The 24030-nt window shown below is 35.7% G+C and overlaps 1 protein-coding gene across 1 annotated transcript; it reads right to left on the bottom strand.

Annotated features, from left to right (window-relative positions):
• Nucleotides 1-5107: 5107 nt before the first annotated feature.
• On the bottom strand, nt 5108-6078 carry LOC112097608 (auxin-responsive protein SAUR72-like). Its single transcript, XM_024182838.1, has one exon. The coding sequence runs from the start codon at nt 5819-5821 to the stop codon at nt 5402-5404; it is 420 nt and encodes a 139-aa protein (XP_024038606.1). The 5' UTR covers nt 5822-6078; the 3' UTR covers nt 5108-5401.
• Nucleotides 6079-24030: the final 17952 nt, after the last annotated feature.

The following is a 24030-nucleotide window of genomic DNA, read 5'->3' as shown; positions in this document are numbered from 1 at the left end:
AAAATGGATTAGGTACCCCATACCTAATAAAAAGATTGCTCAAAAATGTGTCTGCTCTATTTTTCAAAATTTGACATGAAGTCTGGTTTTTGGCAAATTCAAATTCATCCAAAAGACCGTTATAAAACTGCTTTTACTGTTCCATTTGGACAGTACGAATGGACTGTTATGCCCTTTGGTTTAAAGAATGCACCCTCGGAATTTCAAAGAATCATGAATGACATTTATAACCCCTACTCCGAGTTTTGTATTGTTTATATTGATGATGTGTTGATTTTTTCTCAAAGTATTGATCAACACTTCAAACATTTAAAGACTTTTCATCTTGTTACAAAAAAGGCTGGCCTGGCTCTTTCAAGTACAAAGATTTCATTATTTCAAACAAAAGTCAGGTTCCTTGGTCACCATATTTCCAAAGGCACTATTACCCCTATTGAGAGATCACTTTTGTTTGCGGATAAATTCCCAGACAAAATTCTTGACAAAACCCAATTACAAAGATTTCTTGGTAGTTTAAATTATGTTCTTGATTTCTGCCCTAATATCAATAGGATGTCTAAACCTTTGCATGATAGGTTAAAAAAGAATCCTGTTGCATGGACAGAAGAGCATACCAAAGTGGTTAGATTAATAAAGCAATCTGTAAAAAACATTCCTTGTTTATTTCTTGCAAATCCTGCATTACCTAAAATTGTTGAAACCGATGCATCTGACATAGGTTATGGAGGAATTTTGAAACAAAGGGATAATGATAAAGAACAGATAGTTCAATATGTTTCTGCTCATTGGAATGACTGCCAGAAAAACTATTCTACTATCAAAAAAGAAATCCTTTCCATTGTTTTATGCATTACAAAATTTCAAAGTGATTTATTAAATCAAAAATTTTTACTTAGAATTGACTGCAAAGCTGCAAAACATGTTTTAGAAAAAGATGTTCAAAACATTGCATCAAAACAGATTTTTGCACGATGGCAAGCTATTTTAAGCGTTTTTGATTTTGATATTGAGTTTATTAAAGGTGATAAAAATTCTGTTCCTGATTTTCTAACCAGAGAATTTCTTCAAAACAGATAATGCCGCCAAAGAAGAATAAAGGTAAAGCAGTTCTCAAAGACTCTGGTTCCCAAGAACCTTCCAAAGAACCCCTTTCAACCCCTTCCAAAGAAAAATTACTTTCTTCAGCCTTACCCATTAAATCTTGGATTGAAATGGTTGAAGAACATGGAGCCCAATACAAATCGGTCTCTTCTGACGACCAAGTAAAGCAATGGATGAGTTCCATTACAAAATCTCCTGAGCTCATGCTCGCCCTCCAAAACCTTTCTCAAAGCCAAATTTCTCCTAAAAAAGAAATTGAAATTACAAAACCCTCTTCCCAAAATGTTGTTGTCTCTGCTGAAAGCTCATCTTCTCAAATTGTGCTTTCTCAGCCAACACCTTCAAAGAAAACCTCCGATTGGTTTGATAAAACCCATTTTCAAAACATTCTTTCTCTAGAAGATGGATTTTACCATTCTGATCCTTTTCAAAGCATTTCAAAGTTTTTTCCCAAAGGCTGGTTTTTCAAACCATGGGATTTGACAAAACCCCAGTCTTATTATCAAAGCATTTTGGAAATAACTGAATCTGTTAAATTCAAACATTTCTTTCTTGACAAAGCCCATCCAGAACCGGCTTATTCAACGGCCACAATCCTCAAAGTATTGAGCCCAAATCAGTGGGGTGACCTACTCCACAATTGTAAAACCTTCCCTCTAAATTTTGAAACCCGTTTACCACATTGTCGGACTTTTTCCTACTGGGATTACCAACAAGCATGGTATAACACCTTCTTTATCCAAAACCCTAAAAAATCCCACTCTTGGTTATTTTTCTTCAACACAAAGATAACCGTTCAAAGCCTTCCAAATTGGTTTCAACATTGGTGGAATCATTTTGGCCCAATTCCACAAATCATATATATATATATATATATTTGAATACATTATAGGATAAATATAATGTATTGGAATTTGTGTTTTTTACCTTTTTAACTTATATTTGACTTTAGCATAATAAATAATTATTGATCGTGTGTGTGTATATATATATATATTAGAGATAATATTATTTCTTAATTGATCAAAGATTTGTTTGAGATTGAGGTACTGTAACTTTTAAATTACAGCTGTTATGAAAAAAAAAAACTATAATTATAGAACAAAAATTAATAATATATAGTAAACATAAATTTTAAATAATAATTTTGACAAAATTATTAAAAATATAATAGATTTTTTATGATACAGGTGAAAAATCATGTCAACATAACTTCTAAACCATAGCAGTTAGTGTTTATCAAACACTTTAGTGATGTAACTCTTAAGTTATAGTTGTACAAGTTCAATCCCAAACGCACTCCAAAAGAATTTTGATGAAGCACACGCAATCCTGAGTGTATGGGTTTTTTTTTTTTTTTTTTTTTTCCATAGAAAGTGACAATTCTTCCACTACTTATAACAGCGGAAAGAAATCCAAAACTTTGTGACAACTTAGCCTACTCACATGCAATATCAGAATATTATCAATTTGAATAATTTAATCAATTAATTTTTAGAGTAATTTTCAACATGCAGAATCAAGAATAACTTAGGATGAGTCCCAACAAAACTAGAATCATATCCTATATTGGTGATTTTTGTCACAAAAGAAATTCGATTTCTATTTATCTGATGGGGGTATATATATTGATGTCTTTTCGGATCGAACATTTGAGCAAAATCAACATTATGACTTAAGAGTCATTTTCCCGGTGGTAAATAATTATAATATTACGGTATATTTGTGTTCTAATGACACTATTATATTGCCATTTACTGACACTTGTTATCAAATATAATGTTTGCTTATTACGCTACACTTCACTGAAAAAAAAAAGGTACTTTGGAGCATCAATAACATAAGTTATAATTATTATTTGTAAATATTATTTTAATAATAAATATGTATTTTATATTTTTAAGATATAATATTAAGCAAATAACCCGATTATCCTTTAAATTTTTTGTATCAAAGCGATTATTGAATATTATAAAAATAATAGAAGAGAAAGTGGGCATGTATAAATTTTTGGAGGGAAAAGCCTGATAATCTCCCATAATTTGTATATGAAATTTTATTCAGTAATTATGAAAGCACCCACCTTGTTTTTAGGTGAAGATGGCCTCAAAATTAAGCATGTATTAGTTGAATTAAAGAGAGATAAGACAAAAGACAAAAGCATGATTATATTGAGTTTGTAATAATCGTAACTGTTTAAGAATCATTAGAGTTTGCTAATCAACTGCCGCATTATCCGCTTCTTTTATTCGCTTTATCCTTGGATTCTACAAAAGCACAGCATTGTTATTTGTTTGGATAAGTGGTTAAAGTTCTCCCAATGAAACATATAATAAACCTAAACTTACGTTTTTATACATAGAGTGATCATTATTAATAAGGAAATTCTCACTTTATTATCATTAAAATGTAAATTATTTGGAATTCAATAAATTAATATTATATTTTTTTGTCTTCTAGTATGTTAAAATTTATATTTTTTATATTTATTAATGTCATCTTTACTTTATTAAAATATAGACAATGCTAAAAAATCACATTTTAATTTCGCGGAGATATCCACGTGTGAGCATCACTGTATATGTATAACTTACGATAATCTTTTTATTTAGAGCTATTACTAAGACAAAAGTTACTAAATAAATTTATTTTATACAAGTTAATGTGATATAAATATATCAATTAACACAATCATATGGACCAGTGCTTTTATCCTACCAATATGGGTTACCCACCCCATTAGTTAATTGATTATATTTTTGTGACTGCCATATTGCTTACAATCAAATCACTAGTAAATATGATAGAGATGTAAACACCTTTGTACAAATAAGTGTGTATAAACTAATGTAAATATCACTAGTAAATATTTTTTTTGGTTTCATGAAAACAATAATTGAAAAATAATACCGAATGCGTCCTAAATCTTTTTATAAAATTGTGAATGTGGGTAATGGGTATAACATAAAATTGTCAAATTGTGTGACTGTAATCTTCCACTAGCTTTTGTTAGAAAGAAATATCACACACACACACACATAAGAGTGATTATCCCAAAAAAGAAAAGAAAAGAAAAGAAAAGAAAAAAAAAAGCCGAATAAATAGAAAGAAAATTATTCATATTTCTATAATAGAAATAGTAGTAATAATATTAATTAACAGTAAAAGCAAAACGTTAAAATGAAAAATAAATGAACTTAGAAGGTAACGTACGCACTCGTGTTGCATCAAACCGCACATCCTTCATTATTATTGCACCCACAAAACGCTAATTTCTATCCGCACCGTAATTGACCACATTACCCTCACTTTTAATTCGAAATTATGCATGTATCCAACATTCTCAAGTAGTACCCAACATCACCCTATCATCCTCATGAAACAACCACCGCAAATTCCTTCAAATTACAATCTTGCCCCCATTCTCTCTCTCTCTTTTATTTTTCTTTTGGCCTCAAATTACATTGAAATTAACATTCTTTCAAATTTATGACTGTGAAGTTTTTTTTCCTTGAATATTAATAATTGGATAAAAGATGAGTCAAAAATCTAGTAAAGAGGAGAGACATACTTCCAACTAAAGAGAAATGGGGGAGTCTCAAATATCAATGTGATATTATCAAAATAATAATAGCTATTATATTTTATTTTACCTAAACCTATAATAAATGTTAGAATCCTTATCGTAAAGAATCTAAAACTTAATGTAGAAGATAATAATCGTGCATATCCAAAGATTTATTTGATCCTAAAAATCAGATCTCACCAATATACGAATTTTGTAATTCATATTTCATTCTATCATGGTAATCGGAAAAAAAAAAAAAAAAAAAAAAGAGTAAAATTTTCACACTAGCTTAATTTTGTTTTATTTCATCTTAAGTCCTGAACAAATTTTCTCAGCAAGCAAACACCAGCTTCAATGGCTAAAGCAGTAGTAACATGTAACAGCTGCCATAAGTTTCTCAAGAAAACTCAAATTATGCCAAAATAATAGGAAAAAAAATGGAGCAAAAAGCAAAGAGCAATTTTCATTTTCATTTCTCCGTCGCCGTTTCAGTCTCATTTACAACAGACTACTACCAGCAACAAAACTACTCACCAAACCCCTAAAAATTTTCTCTTTTAAAAAAGAGAAAATAAAAAAAAAAGGAAGAAAGATCTTAAAAAACTATTTACAAAAAAAAAACAAAAAAAGAAAAAGACCTCGTTTCTGTGTATTTTATAGATACATATGTATATCAAGATCTTTCCTATTTTCTCCTATTTTTTCTCCATTTTTCTTTTGAAAAACAAGATACTAAAAATACTCGTCGGAGACGGAGCTGAGCAGATCCTGTAGGTCACGCGACTCAAGTCCCAGTCGGAGCGATTCCACGACGCGCTCGAAAACCACCACGTGACAGGGAATGCGGAGGACGCCTTTTTGTTCGTAGCCGTACTCTTGAGCCGACTTGTTGAGCAAGCCGACGAAGACGGGGTGATTCAGCAGCTCGGCGCTGACCACGAACCGCTCCATCTCGTCTCCGACGTAGACCGGCACGTGGCCTTCGGGGACCGGCTTCGAGTTCGGTGACCGGCGTGCCAACGACGCCTTGAGAGCGCGGAACGACTCCGCGCGACGCGGGCGGCGGCGCGCTGCTTGCGTGGAGTCGGACCGCAGGAGACTGTACTGCGAGGAGTCGGCGACGCGAGAAAGACGGCGAATTAATTGCTTCATCTTCGACTTAAGGTCAATTTTGGTGGAATTTGAGCTGAAATCGAGTGAGTTTGAGTGTGAAGACTAAGGAAGACTAAGGATTTAACAGAAGGAAAAGGGGTGTTTGGTTCGCGAGAAAGTGAGAGAAAATTTTTGCGCTTGGGGAGAGGAAAGAGTTAAGAGTGGGGGGATAATAAAGGGGGAGCGGGGCGAATAAAGAAAGCGAAAGAGAGACACAGAAAGGTGATGATGAGAGAGAGAGAGAGGTACGTGTAGGAGTACTTGTCAGGTACAATCTCACACAATTGCTGAGGGAAATAAATACTCAATATTTATTAATTATTCTTTTTTTTTTTAAATTTTCTATAATTTAATTAATGATTTTATGTATTTTATTTTTAAAATGAAAGTGTGGCGCGCACGATGAGTCAGCTCAGATAGAAGTTGCCAAGTTGGGCGGTTGTTTCTTGTACGGTGGAATGCCTTCAACCGAAGGCAATAATTAAGCTATAATATATGTTAGTTACATCAATACATAGGTAATTTTTTTTTTATGATTCTTTAATTATTTATCTGACAATAACTCAGTCATAAAAAAAAAAATTACTTAAACGTTGGTAACTTCATTATCACTAATTTTTTTAATGATAAAATTTTAATATTTAAGAGAAAAAGAAAAATCAAGATTATTTGAGATTGATACGTACGAATAAGGTAGATTTATATTTTTATTAAACTTAATCACGGGAAACATTAAATAAAAAAAATATTAACTATAATTCGTGCTTATCACTTTATACTATTCTTGCAGATAATTTTTATAGTCTTTGAAGGCAGGCGTTTTTATTTATGGATTAAAAACTTTGTTTTACACTTTCCATCTCCAAGGGTCCCAAGTGACCTTTCCGCAGGGTCAATAGTCCATAGGATGAAAAAGCAAAACACTTTAGTAATTACAACTATTGTTAATGATATTAAGAGATAAATAAAAGAAAGATAAAAAGATACCCCACTTTCAAAGTTTGCATAGATAATTAGATCCGTTTCAAAAGTACACAGTTGCACCTATCATTTCAAATATATATATATATATATTTATTTAAATATAACTGCGTTAGTGATTGAGTAATAATAAATGTATCAAAAATTTGTTTGTTTTAAATTTTATCTTAAATGATGTGTCATTAATTAAGTGGTTGGTAATTTTTTACAAGATATAATTAAATTAATTACATAGTACCACACTCATTTGAGATAATTTTTTGAGATAAAATTTGAGATGTGTAACGTTACTTTTTGTGAATTATATCTATTTAATTAGATATAAATATATTAATATACTATAATATTATGAGTTTGAACGAAATTAAATAAGTAAAATGCTAACAAAAAACAATTTAAGACTGGCTTACCTTTCAAATCGAAAAAAAAAAAACTCCATTGAAATAGAAGAAATTTATTAACAAGAGAGGGTAAAACAAAATGTGAGTTAACGGTTTATTTCTTAAACCGTTGGAAGTTTGGGCGTCGATGTCTGTCATAGTTCGAAAAATAAATCGACATGAAAAGTTTAAAAAGGGGCGACAGCCATCCTCTGAAAAAGGGGCAAAAAAAAGAAAAAAAAAGGAGACACAGCCCGAAAAATAAACGTTGGCTGCGCGCAATTATCGGGCATGAATCATTTTTAAATCATTTTTTTTTTTTCCGTAGTCCAAATGCAGTACAATTCCGTGACTCCGAATGCCCCTTTACCTTTAACGTCTTTTGTCATCTAATCAACGTGTCATATTTAAAACTACCCACGCTCCGGCCATCCCCCGTGATCCCACGCGCACATTAAAAATATCATTATTCCTAGAAATTATCGTTCACGCACCCCGTAGGAGGCGATGGGGATGGGACAATATTCTTTAGAATAAATGGAGGATAAGAAGATGAGATGTTGAGAATTGAGATACTACTGTTAGTGCCGTACATTTCAAATTATTTATTTAAAAATTTATCTTAAATAATGTGATATTTATTAATTAATTAATTAAAATAATATAATTAATTTACTTAAATATTTTAAAAATTATTAATTAATTAATTAATGATATATTTGAGATGGAATTTAAGATAAAAAAGTTTAGTATATCTATCGTCACTCGTTGAGATGAGTAGTGCCGCACATTCTGAATGTTTATTTTTTTTTAATTTTTGGTTTAATTTTGTTTTGTTTTGGAATCTAAGCAAGTTGTGTTTAGCGAACCCACTCCCCCACGGCATTTTCACACTTGTGTGTTTTTTACAAAGGAATCGGCTTTTTCTCTCTTTTTGATTCCGTGTAAAGTCACTCCTTTCGCATCATTCTTCATAGATGCCTGAATCTTTAAATCAAAAGACAAACTTTATTGTTAAAAATAAAAACATAAAGTGAACAATACCAATCGACACCCAACTCTTGTAAATCTCACATAGGTAGAGTGGAAAATAATCTATTTATAATATTATAAAAAGATTATAAATAATTTTGAGAGCAAACAAAGTACTTAATATGATAATTTAACTTGTTGGAGGAAAGGGGGGGGGGGGGGGGTATTGGGATAAGATTATTATTATTAGATGGGTCAAGAAAGGAGGAGTTTGAATATCGTGAAACCACACCAACTTGGGTGCTTTCGTTCAAATTGGGAAGCATGCATTTTAATTAATCCTAATGAGTAAAATTGATTAAAAAAAAAAAATAGATGGATCAACAAAGAGAAATAATTTACAAATATCATAACAATACAAACCGAAGTTGGCATTGGGTTTTTACCAATATCTCAAAAGAAATCCTGCCAACTATATTTACAGATAGTGAACTAAAAAGTTTCAGATTTTCTTAGATATTTTTTTCCAATTTGGGGTTTTTTCTTTTTCTTTTTTTTTTAATAAAAAAGATGGAATTCCCAAATTAGGAGAAAATAATAAATTTCTATACCAAACTTGTAGTGTTTGATTTTATCAAAACAAGAAGCCAAAAGTTCTTTTCAAGTGGCCAAAATTAGGGCTTTTCTAGTCCTTTAGATTTGTACACTGATACACAATTTTAATGAAGAAGCCAACCCTAGCTAGCTGCCAAAGCGGCAACAACCGCTGCCAAAAAAAAAAATAACTTTCTTAATAATCGGATTTTATTAATCGATTCGATATACGGTTTGATTTTATAATTTGTCCGGCAAATACTACTCTCAGATTTAATCAATTCGATATGCGGTTCGATTTTTATTAATATGAAATGATTTAAAAGTACTAAAAAAAGAAAAAATTGAATCAATTTCTCATCTTATTCGAGAAATTTGTGATTTTGATAAAAATGTTTAGTCACAAGCATTCTTTTTTATAGAAAAATTGATAATTTTCTTATTTAGAAAATGTGTTTAAGATTAAAATGTACATAATAATCGCTCAAGAACTAGTGGATCAAAAGTGAATACAGGAATATGATACGACGTCAAATAATAAGAAACATGAAGTGTAAGACATAAAGATAAAATTTCGTATAATTCAACAAATGTTTGATCATGAGAAAAGAAGGTAAAGCCTCATTTAAGTGAACATACGGGTTTAGTCCCTATAATTTAATTAAATGTCTATTTAGTCTCTATATTTTAAATAATACTTCAAAATATCCTTACGATTAAATATGTTACATTCTTACTCTTAACTTTTCTTAGCTTTTATCATAATATTCTTACAACAATATTCTTGATATTAATTAATTTATCTTTATGAAAGCTAACTTAACCAATAATGATATATTGGCAACTTAACCAATAATGATATATTGGCAACTTAACCAATAAATAGCAATATGAGATAACCAATATGTTTTATAACCATGCAGCAATCTTATTAATAATTATTTTTTAAAAATAATATATTAAATTAATCTTAAAAATAAATTAATAATATAAAAATTTAGAGTAAATTTTTATGTTATTTGTAAGACTAAATTGGCAAATTATCAATTTTTTTTTCTTTTTATTGACATCCTTAAGAGTATTGTTGTAAGGGTATTATTATATTAAAAAAAAGAAAAAAGATGAGAAAAGTATAACATATTTAACCGTTGGAGTATTTTAAAGTAAAATTTTTAAATATAAAAAATAAACAGGAAATTTCATTTTCATCAACCTCACATCATATCATGAACAAGAACTACTCGAATTATGATTGAATTGTTAATGAATAATGGTCCAAATGAAACGATTAAAAATTTTGAAAATGGTGTAAGAATATGATTGATTATCCAATCCGATCGGGTGCGCAAAGCTCTTGGGTATCTTCTTGATTTATTTTATGCACTGTGATTGTGCCACGTTAACAGAAACTAACCAGCTGTACCACCTGTATGTAATCGACGAATTTGGAATACAAGATGACTGTCATCGCATAATCATTTCGAATATTTTATTATAAGATATTCAAATGTGAACGCTGATCGGCGGTCGTAAACACTTACGCTTATCATATTTCATATTTCTTCAATGTTCTTCGAAAAGCTGAAAGTATCAACAAACAGTTTGAAAATCATTTTCAATCAAAATTTAACACCGCGTTTGCGCAGCTGTATTTTTTTTTTTTTTTTTTTTTATGCACACTTCTAAACTTGAATCTGCATGAACGCACATGCATGATTGTTGCCTGAGCTGTTACTTGATCTTGCTCTTGAATCAGCACCGTCCAAATCAGATTACTGACACTGAGGATAATGATCTTTGATTCCCAAGTGGGCATTGATGTGATGTTTTTATGATATGCACTGATGAGGTGATGTGGGAATTGAGCTAAACATTGAATATGTATAGTGTCGATATGGTGTAAGATATTAGATTTTATTAAACTACGAGTTTTAATAACTTTTATGATTAATATTACACTATTAACCAACTTGGTCTAGTAATTTTTTGAGATTTTAATAAATTCAAAATCCTGAATATCACATTAATAAATCATATATTAATGTCTCAACAATATTAATTCTTTTGAAAGCCGTGATAAATAAATAAATAAATAATAAACCCTATTTGAATAACCAAAAGATGATTGTATGAATACTAATCATGAGGCATTAGAGAATTATTTGATAACAGATTAATTAAAATCTACCCCCACCCTAATTATGCTTATATCACTTTGTCTCGCTTGCTTGTCCTCAAAGAATGGTGCACGCAAATATATAGCTAGGGTTAGGTCATGCATGAAAGGTACGTGAATTTTTTTTTTCTTTTTCTTGCAAGCAAAAATCAATGAGGGCACCCACAAAAAAAAAAAAATAATAAAATAAAAATGAAAGACTTGCGTAATCATGATATCACACATACTTCATCTAGAGGTCTGTTCTCATTTGTTTGTTTGTTTGTTTGAAAATTCTAATTTTCTCTCGTTCACTTAATTGATTTTGGTTGTTGGATTAATTTATAATAGCAGCTAAAAATTGTCACAGTTAATGTTTACAAGAAGGAAAAATTAGGAAATCAATCTATAGCAACGCATGGAAAACCAAAAAATAAAAATAAAAATTTGAATGTATCAAATGTCTATATATATAATTAATGTATTTGATAAATTTCACAGTATATCAATTTATAAAACATAAATATGGTTATCATTATTGTTTTTCAATATAGACGTTAGCGTATATGAAAATTGTGTTACGTACAAAAGCGTTTTTTTTTATTGAATTAATATAAACTTCTTTTACTAAATTTATTTTAAAGTAAAAATTAAATGGTTTGGTGAATGAAGAAGAATCAGATTAATCCAACAAGAAAAGTAGAAAACTTTTGTACAAGAAGATAACATTTTCATTGGCCATTTTTTTTTTTTGCCTCATAAAGAAAAGGACACCTAAATAAATAAATAAAAATATCATACAGAATACTCTAAATTATTTACCTTTGACGCATTCTATGCAATATAAAAAAGAATGGCAAATTTAAAGATTTTTATGTGTTTGGCTTTTGGTATTTTGGAGTCTTCAACTCCATTCAAAGACGAATTGTCAAGGGTCAAAAAAATTGGCAGGAAAGCTTAAAACAAAATCTTTTGATGATCATCAAGAGTTGATAAGTCCATGATGTTTTATATATATATATATATATATATATATATATATATATATATTTGATAAGGCAATAATGAGAACTCTACCGACCTACTGAGATAAATATATTGGAAATGGTAAATTGCAAATTATTATTACTTTAAGAGCTGTTGTCTGCTGCAGACTTCACTTAATTAATTTACCACAAGCTTTATTTGTCTCCCTTTAAAATCTCAAATTATTTATAGGTTTTCTTAATTAAATGAGTGCATAAAAGTTAATTTTAATTTTTTCCCTTGTAATTTCTACAAAACCCTACCCTCTTTGGTGATTTAGTCCTGCCCGCCCGCGAAAGACAAATTTTAGTAATTCAACTTTCCTTTTCTTTTAAGTCAGCAAAAGATTGCCGAAGTGGTGGGCTGCTGCCCTCACAAGCCCCCACAAAAGTATTGTGGGGGCTAAATATTCTTTATATTCTTCTCCCTTGCGAAATGCAAGTGGAGTATGAACATCCTCTCCTGCGAGGGGTTATTTATATTGGGCATGTACTTCATAGAATTCATTGTAATAATGTAAGTCCCAATCATGTATATCTGATTGTAAATATCAGTGTAATATCTCTGCTACAATAAGCAGTTGTTGTAAATATCTGTGTAATGCAGTAATCTGATGATTAATCAATCTAAAAAAAAAAAGTCAGCAAAAGATTCCCACGTAATTTCTCAAGATTTTCTTTAAAAAAATCAAGTCTTTTTTCACAAAATCAAAATTTTCGTCATTCAATTAATCTCTCTTTAACGTGAGAAATTTCCGTCGATTTATGATTAGGCCCACACAACATAAATTCCGTGTCACATAGACATAGACATTTAATTAAATAATAATAATAATAATAATAAAGTAATTGAAAAGAGAAGATTTAATAAAAAAAATTGCTCGGCGCTTAATGCTTGGTATTGATGGCATGAGGGAGTGGGGACCACGTCAGCAGTGAAGAGTCGCGGGATCTCGTCAGCTTTGCCTTATGTTCCGCTCTTGCTTTCCACGACGCCGTACGGCCAGTACAGCATTGGGACCCACACCCCACCGACCTACCGCTTTCGTTTTTTCTACTTTTTTATTTTTTTATTTTTTTGGTCAATTATTCCGTACAAGACACACACACACACACATGGTTGACAACTGACATCGACAACATGACTTTGAAAATCACCATTTTTGGTGGGCCCCACCCCGACTGGGGCTTCTCTACCTCATTCATTCGTGCATGCTCGTGTTAAAAAAAGTTTTTTAAAAAAAAAAAAAGTTAAAAAGAAACACAAAAAGTGAACAATTTCGTACACACGACACAATTCCGTAATTCGTGGTGTAATATTTATTAAAAGGATTGTCATCTTGCAACCAACCTCATTATGATAAATAATCTCGCTCATAAAAAAAACATTACTGTATATTAATTATCTTATCTTTCTTAACGTATTAAACATTAACCAATCTTTATATAACACTTTACGAATAACATTAAAAATATAAATTAAGCACATAATACAACTATTATTGTTTGAGAGAAATACGTCGACGAGACCAGACATGGTGAGCAGATATCTGATGGCAGAGTTCTGCGAACCGGTGTGTTCCGTAAAAGCCTGGTGCGCGGGGGAACAGGAGCAGAAATATCCTGCTCGTCCACAAGCACGTCATCCGCGAGGCAAATTTCCTGTAAGAGGCATAAGGCCATTCCGGCTAGAGGTCGAGAGGCGAGGAGACCCGGTCGACGGCAGTTGGCAAGACATGCTCTCCAGCCCGAGAATCTAGGCACGACAGCCACGCTTTTCCCAGAACCGTGGCGTAACACGCAAGATCCTACGTTTGCCCATAACGCAGCATAACGCAGCAGTCGGAGTCCCATACCGTCCCCCAAAAAAGCGGAAACAAGATCTCACAGAACCACGACAGCCACGCTTTCCCCAGAACCGTGGCGTAACACGCAAGATCCCACGTTTCCCATAACGCAGCAGTCAAAGTCCCATACCGTCTCGAAAAAAGCGGAAAACTAGGATTCAGAGGAAGCCTATAAAAAGGTAGACAACGAAGGTAAAGGTGTTAGCATTTTTGAGATTAGAAAAGAAATTCTAAAGAAGAGAAAATCACGAAAAAGTCATAAGATCTGTGGCAAGCGTTCCCCGAACCTTCATATCTGACTTGAGCGTCGGAGGGTTTGCGCCGGAAAAATAACCGGCGTACTCTGACTTGTCTGTGTGCGCAGGAACCTCTGGAGAAGAAGCCTTGCGAGGAGACCCCCTGGTCGTGATGACATTGATCGAGCAGAGATCCTGGTCGTAGAACGAGGAGAATCGGAATCCCGCATCAACATTTTGGCGCCGTCTGTGGGGATGAGAGCAAAAAGCTTCTGTTGATAGCAAGAAGATGAGTGAAGCAATGGAGACAGGAGGAAGTAGTGCACAAGGGGGTGATAGGAGGCTTAACGATTCCGTGACGCTGAGGGAGATAGTCAGTAAAGCACGGGAAAAAGTCATGTTCGACCGAATGGAACGGATGGAAAAGAAGATGGAGACCTTGACAACCATCCTGCATGAGCTGCGGAGCGAGCGAAGGGTAACCCAAGAGGGAAGGGTGAGAGGCGGTGGAGTGGCACCAGGTCCCGATAGTGCGGGGAGAAGTCAAACCACTGGGAGATTTGGTGGTGAGAGAGGTAACGTACCTCTGCGGGGAGAATTTCATAGAGAAAGAGAGCAGTCCCCGGCAAGACAGACTGGTGACGAGGACGACGAGGTGGTGAATGCAGAGGAAACAGAGTTGAGGCAACACTTGCATGATGTAGAGCAAGAGTGGGATCAAGTTGCAGCACGTGACCCTGGTCGTGCAGTGCAGCTGGAGGAGGAAGTGCGCAGACTAGCGCAGATAATTGACGACATGCAAGGAAGGAACAGAGCCCCTGGTTGGAGGATAATGCTGGACGGAGAATCACCGCTCGCAGCAGAGATCATGAGGGCAGTTATTCCGAGAGATTTCCGCCTCCCAGACCTCAGATACTCGGGAAGAACTGATCCGCTGGTGCACATAGAGCGCTTCAACGACATAACTGGGGTACAAGGATTATCTCAATCCCAAAGGTGCAGGGTGTTCCCACTATCCTTTGAGGGACGTGCACAAGAATGGTACAGGAAACTTCCTCGGGGCAGCATTAAAACCTTCGAGCAGATGTGCCAGGAATTCGCGGAGCAGTTTAGTGGGGCAGTGGCACCGGAAGATGACATGATGGAGCTGAAAAGCATGAAACAGGGGCAGCAAGAAACCCTTCGGGAATTCATCAAGAGGTTTCATCGGACTGTCCTCGACTTGGGAGCTTTCAACCACCCTCAGGCGTTAAGGGGATTGAAAGAAGGGGTGAAGATAGGAAGGTTGTGGTACAATTTGAGAAGCCCAGCTATTCAAATGTATGCAGCCGCATACGAACAGGTTAAGAGAGACATCGAGATTGAAGAGGAGAAGGCTGCACGGATTAAGACAGACCAGTTAGAAGGGTTGGGGAGGAAAGAGAAGAAAGCATTACCGGGGAATGGGCCGATCAGGAGGAGGGACCACCAGGCCTCCGGTAGTGGAGCAGGAGGTCGGATAACTGCTTACCAGCCTCATCAGAGGCCACCACAGTATCAGCGCAGCAGGGCGCAACCTCCTCGTTCCCCAGCTAGGGAGCCTTGGAGAAGGCATGAGTCGGCATTTGGTGGTCTTCATCAACATCCCCACGGTAGCAGAGCGAGCAGAACAGAAATACTTCCACCGCCCCCAACTCAGAGCGGGGCAAACAGAGAAAGAGCAGTGCACCTGATCGACCAGAACCCGGACTATGGGCGGTACACTTCCTTGAAGATGTCCTTGGATGAGGTGTACGAGGCCATAAAGGATCGAGGGCTGCTGCACCTCCCTACACCAATAACAAAGCTACCCAACAGGAGGGATAAATGACGTTATTGTAAGTTCCATGGCACCCATGGCCATACCACAGCATAGTGTAGAAATCTTAAGACCCAGGTCGAAGATTTGGTGAGAAATCGGTACCTGGACGAGTTTATGGATGGGACTTTCCCGATGGTGGCCACAACAGGTGAAGGGGAGCAGAGTGGTAGAAACTTGAGGCGCGAGCAGTCCGCAGTAAGGGTGATAGCTGGGGGCCCAACATTGGCCGGAGATTCCAACAGATCGAGAAAAAATTATGCTAGGTATGCCATGACCAGTAAAGAGGTACTCTTCAACACCCCAGCAGCCAAACGAGCAAGGGTCAGGCAAGTGCCAATCATGTGGACGGATGAGGATGAGGAAGGGATTCTATACCCCCACGAGGATGCTTTAGTCATCAAGGCTACTGTCGCTAGCAAGAAGTTTGACCGGATACTGATTGATATAGGGAGCTCAGTTGATGTGTTATTTAAGTCAACCCTGGAAGGGATGGGAATAGCCGACCGGAAGTTGGAATACACCAATACCTCCTTGAAGGGGTTCGGAGGAGGGAAGCTGGTCCCTCTGGGCGTGGTCGAGCTGCCTATCACAATTGGGAGCTCCCCGACAGAAAGAACAATGATACTGAACTTTGTCGTAGTGGATGAGGAAGGTCCTTACCAGATGATCCTAGGTCGGCCATTTTTAAGGATGAGCAAAGCGGTGTTGTCCAACCATTATCTGGCTCTGAAGTACCGGGTGAATGGGGTAGTAGGAGTGGTACGAGGAGACCAGAGGATCGCAAGAAGCTGCTACTCCTCGGCAGCAAGGGAAGCAATGCAGATAACATCCCTCGATACCCGAGTGGAAAACAAGAAGGGCAGACAAGAACCTGTAGAGGATCTGGAAACAGTAAGCCTGGGACCAGAGAACCCGGGAAAGACGATCAGAATCGGGTCGAGACTTAAGGGAGAGCAAAAGCAGGAGTTGGTGAAATGCTTAGAGGCTCATGCTGATGTGTTTGCTTGGACACATGAAGACATGCCAGGGATTGACCCTGAGGTAGCATTTCATAAGCTGGCAATAAAGAAAGGTGCTCGGGCAGTAAGGCAGAAGAGGAGGTGCTTCAACCAGGAGAGGTATGAGGCTATAAATGGCGAGGTGGAGAAGCTCTTGAGAGCAGGGTTCATTCGGGAAGTCAGTTACCCTGAGTGGATATCGAATGTGGTGTTGGTAAAGAAGGCAAACGGCAAGTGGAGGATGTGTGTGGATTTCACAGACCTCAATAAGGCGTGCCCAAAAGACAGCTTCCCTTTACCAAAGATCGATCAGCTAGCAGATTCAACGGCTGGACATGGTCTGCTTAGCTTCATGGACGCGTTCTCGGGATACAACCAGATCCCCATGTACGAGCAGGATGAGGAGAGCACGGCTTTCATCACTAACCAAGGTTTGTTCTGTTACAGGGTAATGCCATTCGGTCTCAAAAATGCTGGGGCCACCTATCAAAGGCATGCAAAGGCTCAACAAAGTCTCAAAGCCTGTCTTATGGCGAGACAGAAGCCAAGCATGCCAAGATCTGCTCGGCCACGAGAAGGCAAGCAGAATCCCAATCCTCGAAGAATCCAAGGCATGCAAAGGCTCAACAAAGTCTCAAAGCCTGTTTTATGGCGAGACAGAAGCCAAGCATGCCAGGATCTGTGTTGTGCAAATTTTAATGTACTCGCAAGCGCACGAATCTGTTGTAGTATAGATTAATGGTGACGAGTGTCGATCCCACGAGGAGGTGGATTTTAATTGTGTAGAATTAATTTTGTGAATGGGTGATTGGATTTGTGGTGGAAATGATTGGAATATGCTAAAACTTAAATTAAAATGGAGAGAATAAATTCTAAAATTGGTATTGAAATGGTGAGAATAAATTGAAGAGAATTCTATTGAAATGACGTACTTGGGTATCTGGATCCGTATCAACATGCATCATGGGCTAAATATTCCTTATTAATGCCAATTAAATCATGAGGGGGGAATCCACACCTCATGAACCACGCTCTAATCAATATGGTGCTAAGGGCTTATCGTGCCAAATAATAATAACCTTATACTAGAGAGCCGGTGTAACCAAGGTGGTATCTAGACAAGATTAGTATTATTTGTTGACGAGAAGTCAAAACATCCACAAAAACTAGAGGGGAAGAGAAAATAAATTTACCAAATTAAGCCCATGACACATGTTGAGACTTCACCTTCAACCCAAGCTTGAAAGAAAATTAGCCACTCATAATTGAACTAGGGGCAAAATAGGAATTTATTAAAATACAAAGAAAATACAAGATGGAGAGGGAATTACAGAAAACAGAGTCCAAAAATGGATTCAGAGATCTCAAATTAGGGGGGGGAGGCCCCCTTTTTATAGATACATGGAGTAAATCATGGCCATCGGATTAAAAACAGTTTGGACGCTCAGGATTGCGCCACGTCATCAGTCAACAGTCCACGGTTTGACCACGCGGATGAACAGTAACACGGTTTGACCCGACTTTGAACAGTAACGCGGTTTGACCCGGATGAACAGTAACGCGGTTTGGTTGAAAATAATCCTGTGTGATGCATGCACCGTACGCGAGATTTTTCGTCCACTGATATGCTGCCACGTCACCATCAACAGTACATAAGAATTTTGGTCCAACAGGATCGTGACACCTCATCAGTCAATGCCACATCATCGGTCAATGCCACGTCATCATCCGTCTATGTGAACAGTGTCGTGAACAGTAACGTATACATTACCGTACACGTGAATAGTACCGTACATGTGAATAGTGCCATTTTTCCTTTTATGCTCCTCCTAAGGTTTTCGACCGTCCTGAGTTCAAAAGTGATGTCCGTTTTGTCGTCTGATCTCTCCTTTATTGTGAAATGACTATAATGCCCCTAAAATACATAAAATACTTAATTAAAATAAAACACATGTAATTAAATCACAAGAAGGTTAAATATATAAAAGTAAGGGTTGTTAGTAAGACTTAAAATGTAAAATGACGGTTTTCTCCTTTATAAATATGCATTTTCTAACACTCAACACACCCCCCAACCAGCTTATTGCTAGTCCCTAGCAAATAAAGCGAAAACAAAATTCAAATTCAAAATAATTTTTTTTTGTTTTAATAGAAACACTCGTATTTATTCCATCAGATTAATGATAGCAATCAAATAAAAGTATAAGCATTATCTCCAGTCTAAAGCAACATCACACCCACATCAACCATCCACATGAATTAGCCCAGTAGACTTTGTTTTAGCTACTCTCAAGAATGACATGTCAAACCCCAAAATCTCACTGGAAGTAGTGACACTCTCACAAATAAATTAATCCCAATAAAAATAGTCACTCCAATGAATGGTAATTGAGAGAGAAAATAATAAAGAAGTGATATCACATGCTCTCACCAAGATGAAATAAATATGCCCTCAGCTTAGAAATAATACGATCTCAAGTCAAATAAAATGTTAGTCAACCCACTTTATTTATCTTTTTTTTTTTTAATTATGCATCACTACATCTTTTTAGCCCATATAACTAGCTTCTACTTCAAACTATAGTTCCCTAAAATCAAGAAGGACTTTTATTAGGACGAAACGTAGGCTAGGGACATGGCTAACAAAGAAGGAAAATAAAGAAAACAAAGTGTATGTTTGAGAAAAATGCAGAGAATTTTTTTTTTTTTTTTTTTTTGGAAGTTGCAAGGTGGATTTCACCTATTTTTATTCTTTTGAAACAACAACTTTTGTTTTTGTTTTTGTTTTTTTTTTTTGCTTTTATTTGGCATAACTTCACTGAACAAAACAATTATTTACATTTTCTCAAACATAAATAGGTGATGGAACTTATAAGATATCGGGTAATACTCCAAATCGGAGTGGGTCAAGATAATAAGTTGACAAATAAAAGGTTTTTTTTTTTTTTTTTTTTTTTTAAAGGCTCAAAAGGGTTAACTATGGATATTAAATAAAAGGGATGGCTTGAAAGGCTCAAACGGATCAAAGATGGCCTCTCCATCGTCTTTTAGGGCTCTAAATAATCTTCCATATCTACTAGTTAGATGGGCCTCCAAATGTAGCAACACACTCTTTTTTCTTTTTTTTTTCTCTTTTTTTTTTATTTTACAATTTTTTTTTAAGGGTTAACTCAAAAGTAATTTAGAGATCGTGTATAAAATAATAAACTGCTAAGCTGTATAAAGAGTGGGCAAAAGGGTTATTCTCCAAGAAAAATAATAGGCTCAAAAACTCACTTGGTACTTATTATGACATGTTCATTCCTTCAAGCAACTCACATTTGTCTCCGACATCAACATGTAAAGTAGCAAACATAGCGTAACATCACTTAAGACCAAAGATAATACAAATACTAAAATTTGAAATTAATCATGTCATCCAATGTTAAAACAAATCACACATTTTTTTTTTAAACATCATTCTACCCCCCAACCTATTCTAAACATGAAAGGAAAATATGCATGCAGAAATGTGAAAATGATGTATAAAAACTAATTAGAAAAGTTACACGTAAAATGATAGAAAACGAAAATGATTTTTTTTTTTTAAAAGAAGATGCGTTTCTAGAGGAACTACACTCCATATTCAGCCATTTTCGACTCAAAAGTTGGAAAATGTATATTTATAGAGGAGAAATTAAAGAAGAAAAATAAACATAAACACATAATAAAGAAAAAGAAAATGTCTGAATTTTTTTTTTTTTGAATTTTTTTTTTCAAACAATGAAGATGCGTTTCTAGAGTAACTACACTCCATATTCAGCCATCTTCAACACAAAAAGTTAGCAACAGTTAGTTTCTACAACAAAAAATTAGTAAAAACTTAACCAAAATTTCACAATTGTCGACTATTCCCTCCCCCCAACCAGAACGAAACATTGTCCTCAATGTTTGAAATGAAAGAAGTAGAGTTTAGAAGACATCACCTGGGTGGTGCAACACAGAAGAAAATATTTACAGGCGGAGAGTTAAATCTAATTTGTACTTCTTACTGCGGCTACTGTTACCATCATTATTTGGACGCTCCAACACAAAGGTCCAGGGGTCTGGCTCCGGTCGATAAGCTTGTAACATATCAAGTAGCTCATTAGCAGTGTGAGCACAAATAAAGAGTTTTTTCACATTAGCGGGAATGAAATAGTTTTTTATTGCATGGTTAAGAAATGCGATAAAGCCATCATAAAAGTTATTGACATTTAACAAACCGATAGGTTTCTGGTGGATGTGCAGATGGGCCCAAGATGCTAGTGTGATAAGTGCCTCTAGTGTTGCAAGATCTCCTGGAAGGAAAATAAAAGCATCAGCATAATTAAGCATTTCAGTTATTCTTTCTTGCATACCTGAGACGACTAACTCTTCTCCAGTTGATGAGTCAGACGAACTGCCCAATGGTTTTAGGACTCTTGGGATGATGCCTAACACTTGACTTCCTCTGATAAAAGCTGCTTCTGAGACCATTTTTGATAACCCTCGATTACCTCCTCCATACACCAAGTGTAATTTTCTCGCTGCTATGCTTCGACCAAGATCTATGGCTGCCTCAACGAACTCTTTATGTTTGCCATAGGTAAAACCGGAAAGCATACAAATGTTCTTGAATTGTCTATTGGGAGTAGCTGCCATTGCGATACTTCTAAAAAATAATTTGTGAGTGCTTGACAAAAGATATCATATTTAAGAGTCTTGGTGATAGTGGGTCATGGTTGTGTATGAGGTAATATGTCAGTGTCAAATAACGCGTAAAGCACGTGCTCGCAAGTCAAAAAGAAAACAGTAAAAAGGAAAAAGCAAACAGTAATAAAATTATTAAAGACAATAATGCAAACAATAAGACAATAGTGAAATAAAATAACAATAAAGTAAAAGGATATTTACAGGTAGTTGCGACTGTGGCTCACATCTTCCTCTGGTTTTACGTCCAGAAACGGCTTGAACGCCCTCTATGGGTCGAGGATAGGCTTCCTATCCAGTTTTCTTATAAACTGGCAAACAGGGTCGTTTATAGTCAGATTCCCGAGACTATATCGTGCATGCTCTTTCTGGAATAATGGCCATAACTGGAGAATCGCTCCTTGCACATATCCACTGGGATGCGTTTCAAGAGACAAAAGGATATCATCCAATGACTCCTTATTCAAGCCATCCCTAATGAATTGAATCTTATCTTCCCTGTTATCAGACACCATTCCTAAAGAACATGGGTTTTTATTGCAACTCATTCTGGCACACTTATGACAAGCAACAGAAATTCTTCGAGCTCGTCGTTTTCTTGCATAATTTCCTTTACCACAACCAGGCATGTATGCAATAAATTTTGGAGGTAACTCACCTGCCGATCGTACTTTAGCCTCGATTAACCAACGGATGTCAGCAGGTATGTTATTCCTCATGAGTAATCGCATGCGTTCGGACTGAGCTTTATAGATCGTAAGGAGGGCATTCTGAGGAAGTGAAGGGAATCGCTTGTGAAGCTTCGCTAGAATCTCGTTTCTGTCCATACCTTCGCCTCAGAATATCAGTTATTATGGGAAACTGAAGTAACCGACTTGATTGTCACGGAGTACCGTTATCCGCCACTTCACCGGGGTAACAAACTAAAGCACACAAATAGAAAAACAAATTAAAACACACAAAGAAAATTAAAATCGTCCTCTTATTGAATTTACCTCAAGCTCCAACTGGATGTCGTAAACACTTCTCTCAATGTCTCTGAGTTGGTGTTCTAAACCCTCAACATAGGCTACTAACTCTGGTGGTTGTAGAGTCCAAATGCGATGTGTTTTACAAAATTGAATCTGTCTTTTGAGATGAGTTTTGACACGTTGAAGTGGTTTAAGAATGTTCAGGAGGAACGGTCTAAGTATGAGACTCATGATTAACAATGATAAGAGAAAACTTAATGGTAAAATAAACACACTTATGCAAAAACAATTTCAATTAGCAAAAGAATAATAATAAAAAGAAAGAAAGAAAAATCAAATCAACGAAAAGAAAAAAAAATCAATTCAAATTTGGTGGGTCACTCAAATTTATTTCGGTGTCTTCTTCATGTGGTTGGTACTCTAGATATGGCTTTAATCTTTGACCATTAACTTTAAACGTGACACCATTCTTTGGGTCTTTAATTTCAATTGCCCCATGTGGAAAAACAGTATAAACAATAAATGGGCCAGACCAACGAGAGCGTAACTTACCTGGGAATAGGTGCAAGCGAGAATTGAATAAAAGCACTTTCTGACCTGGAGTGAACGATTTTCTCATAATTTGCTTATCATGGAAGACTTTCATTCGTTGCTTGTAGTTCTGCCAGCTGTAATCTTCTTTCTGAGCTGGCTTGCTGCATGTCAAAATTGAATTTCTTGATGGCCCAATATGCACGATGCTCGAGTTCCACAGGTAGGTGGCAAGCTTTTCCATACACTAGCCTGTAGGGTGACATCCCAATCGGGGTCTTGAAAGCCGTTCTATATGCCCATAATGCATCATCAAGTCTTAATGACCAATCTTTCCTGTCTGGCCTCACCGTCTTTTCTAATATGTTCTTTATTTCTCGATTGGAGATCTCAACTTGGCCACTGGTTTGCGGATGATACGGGGTCGCCACTTTGTGTGTGATTGAATACTTTGTCAAAAGTGCTTTGAATGCTTTGTTACAAAAGTGGGCACCAGCATCACTGATTATTGCTCGAGGGAATCCAAAGCGTGAAACAATGTTACTTTTCAAAAATGCTATCACCACCTTGTGATCATTGGTCCTACATGGAATAGCTTCTACCCATTTTGATACATAGTCAACAGCAACCAATATGTATTGATGACCAAAAGACGGGGGAAAAGGTCCCATGAAGTCGATACCCCATACGTCAAAAATCTCAACCACTAAAATTGGATTTAGTGGCATCATGTTCCTTCGCGTAATGCTCCCCATTCGTTGACACCTATCACATGAAGAACAAAAAGTGTAAGCATCTCGAAATAGTGTTGGCCAATAGAAACCACATTGTAAAACTTTAGTCGCTGTTTTCTTAGCACTGAAATGGCCTCCACAAGCTTGTTCATGGCAGAATGAAAGGATATTCTGAATTTCATTTTCTGGGACACATCGTCTAACAATTTGGTCTGCACAATACTTGAACAAATAC

The sequence above is a fragment of the Citrus clementina genome, unplaced genomic scaffold (assembly GCF_000493195.1).
Source record: "Citrus clementina cultivar Clemenules unplaced genomic scaffold, Citrus_clementina_v1.0 scaffold_9, whole genome shotgun sequence".
In the NCBI taxonomy this organism is placed as follows: domain Eukaryota; kingdom Viridiplantae; phylum Streptophyta; class Magnoliopsida; order Sapindales; family Rutaceae; genus Citrus; species Citrus x clementina.
This window is presented reverse-complemented; position numbering and strand designations above follow the sequence as displayed.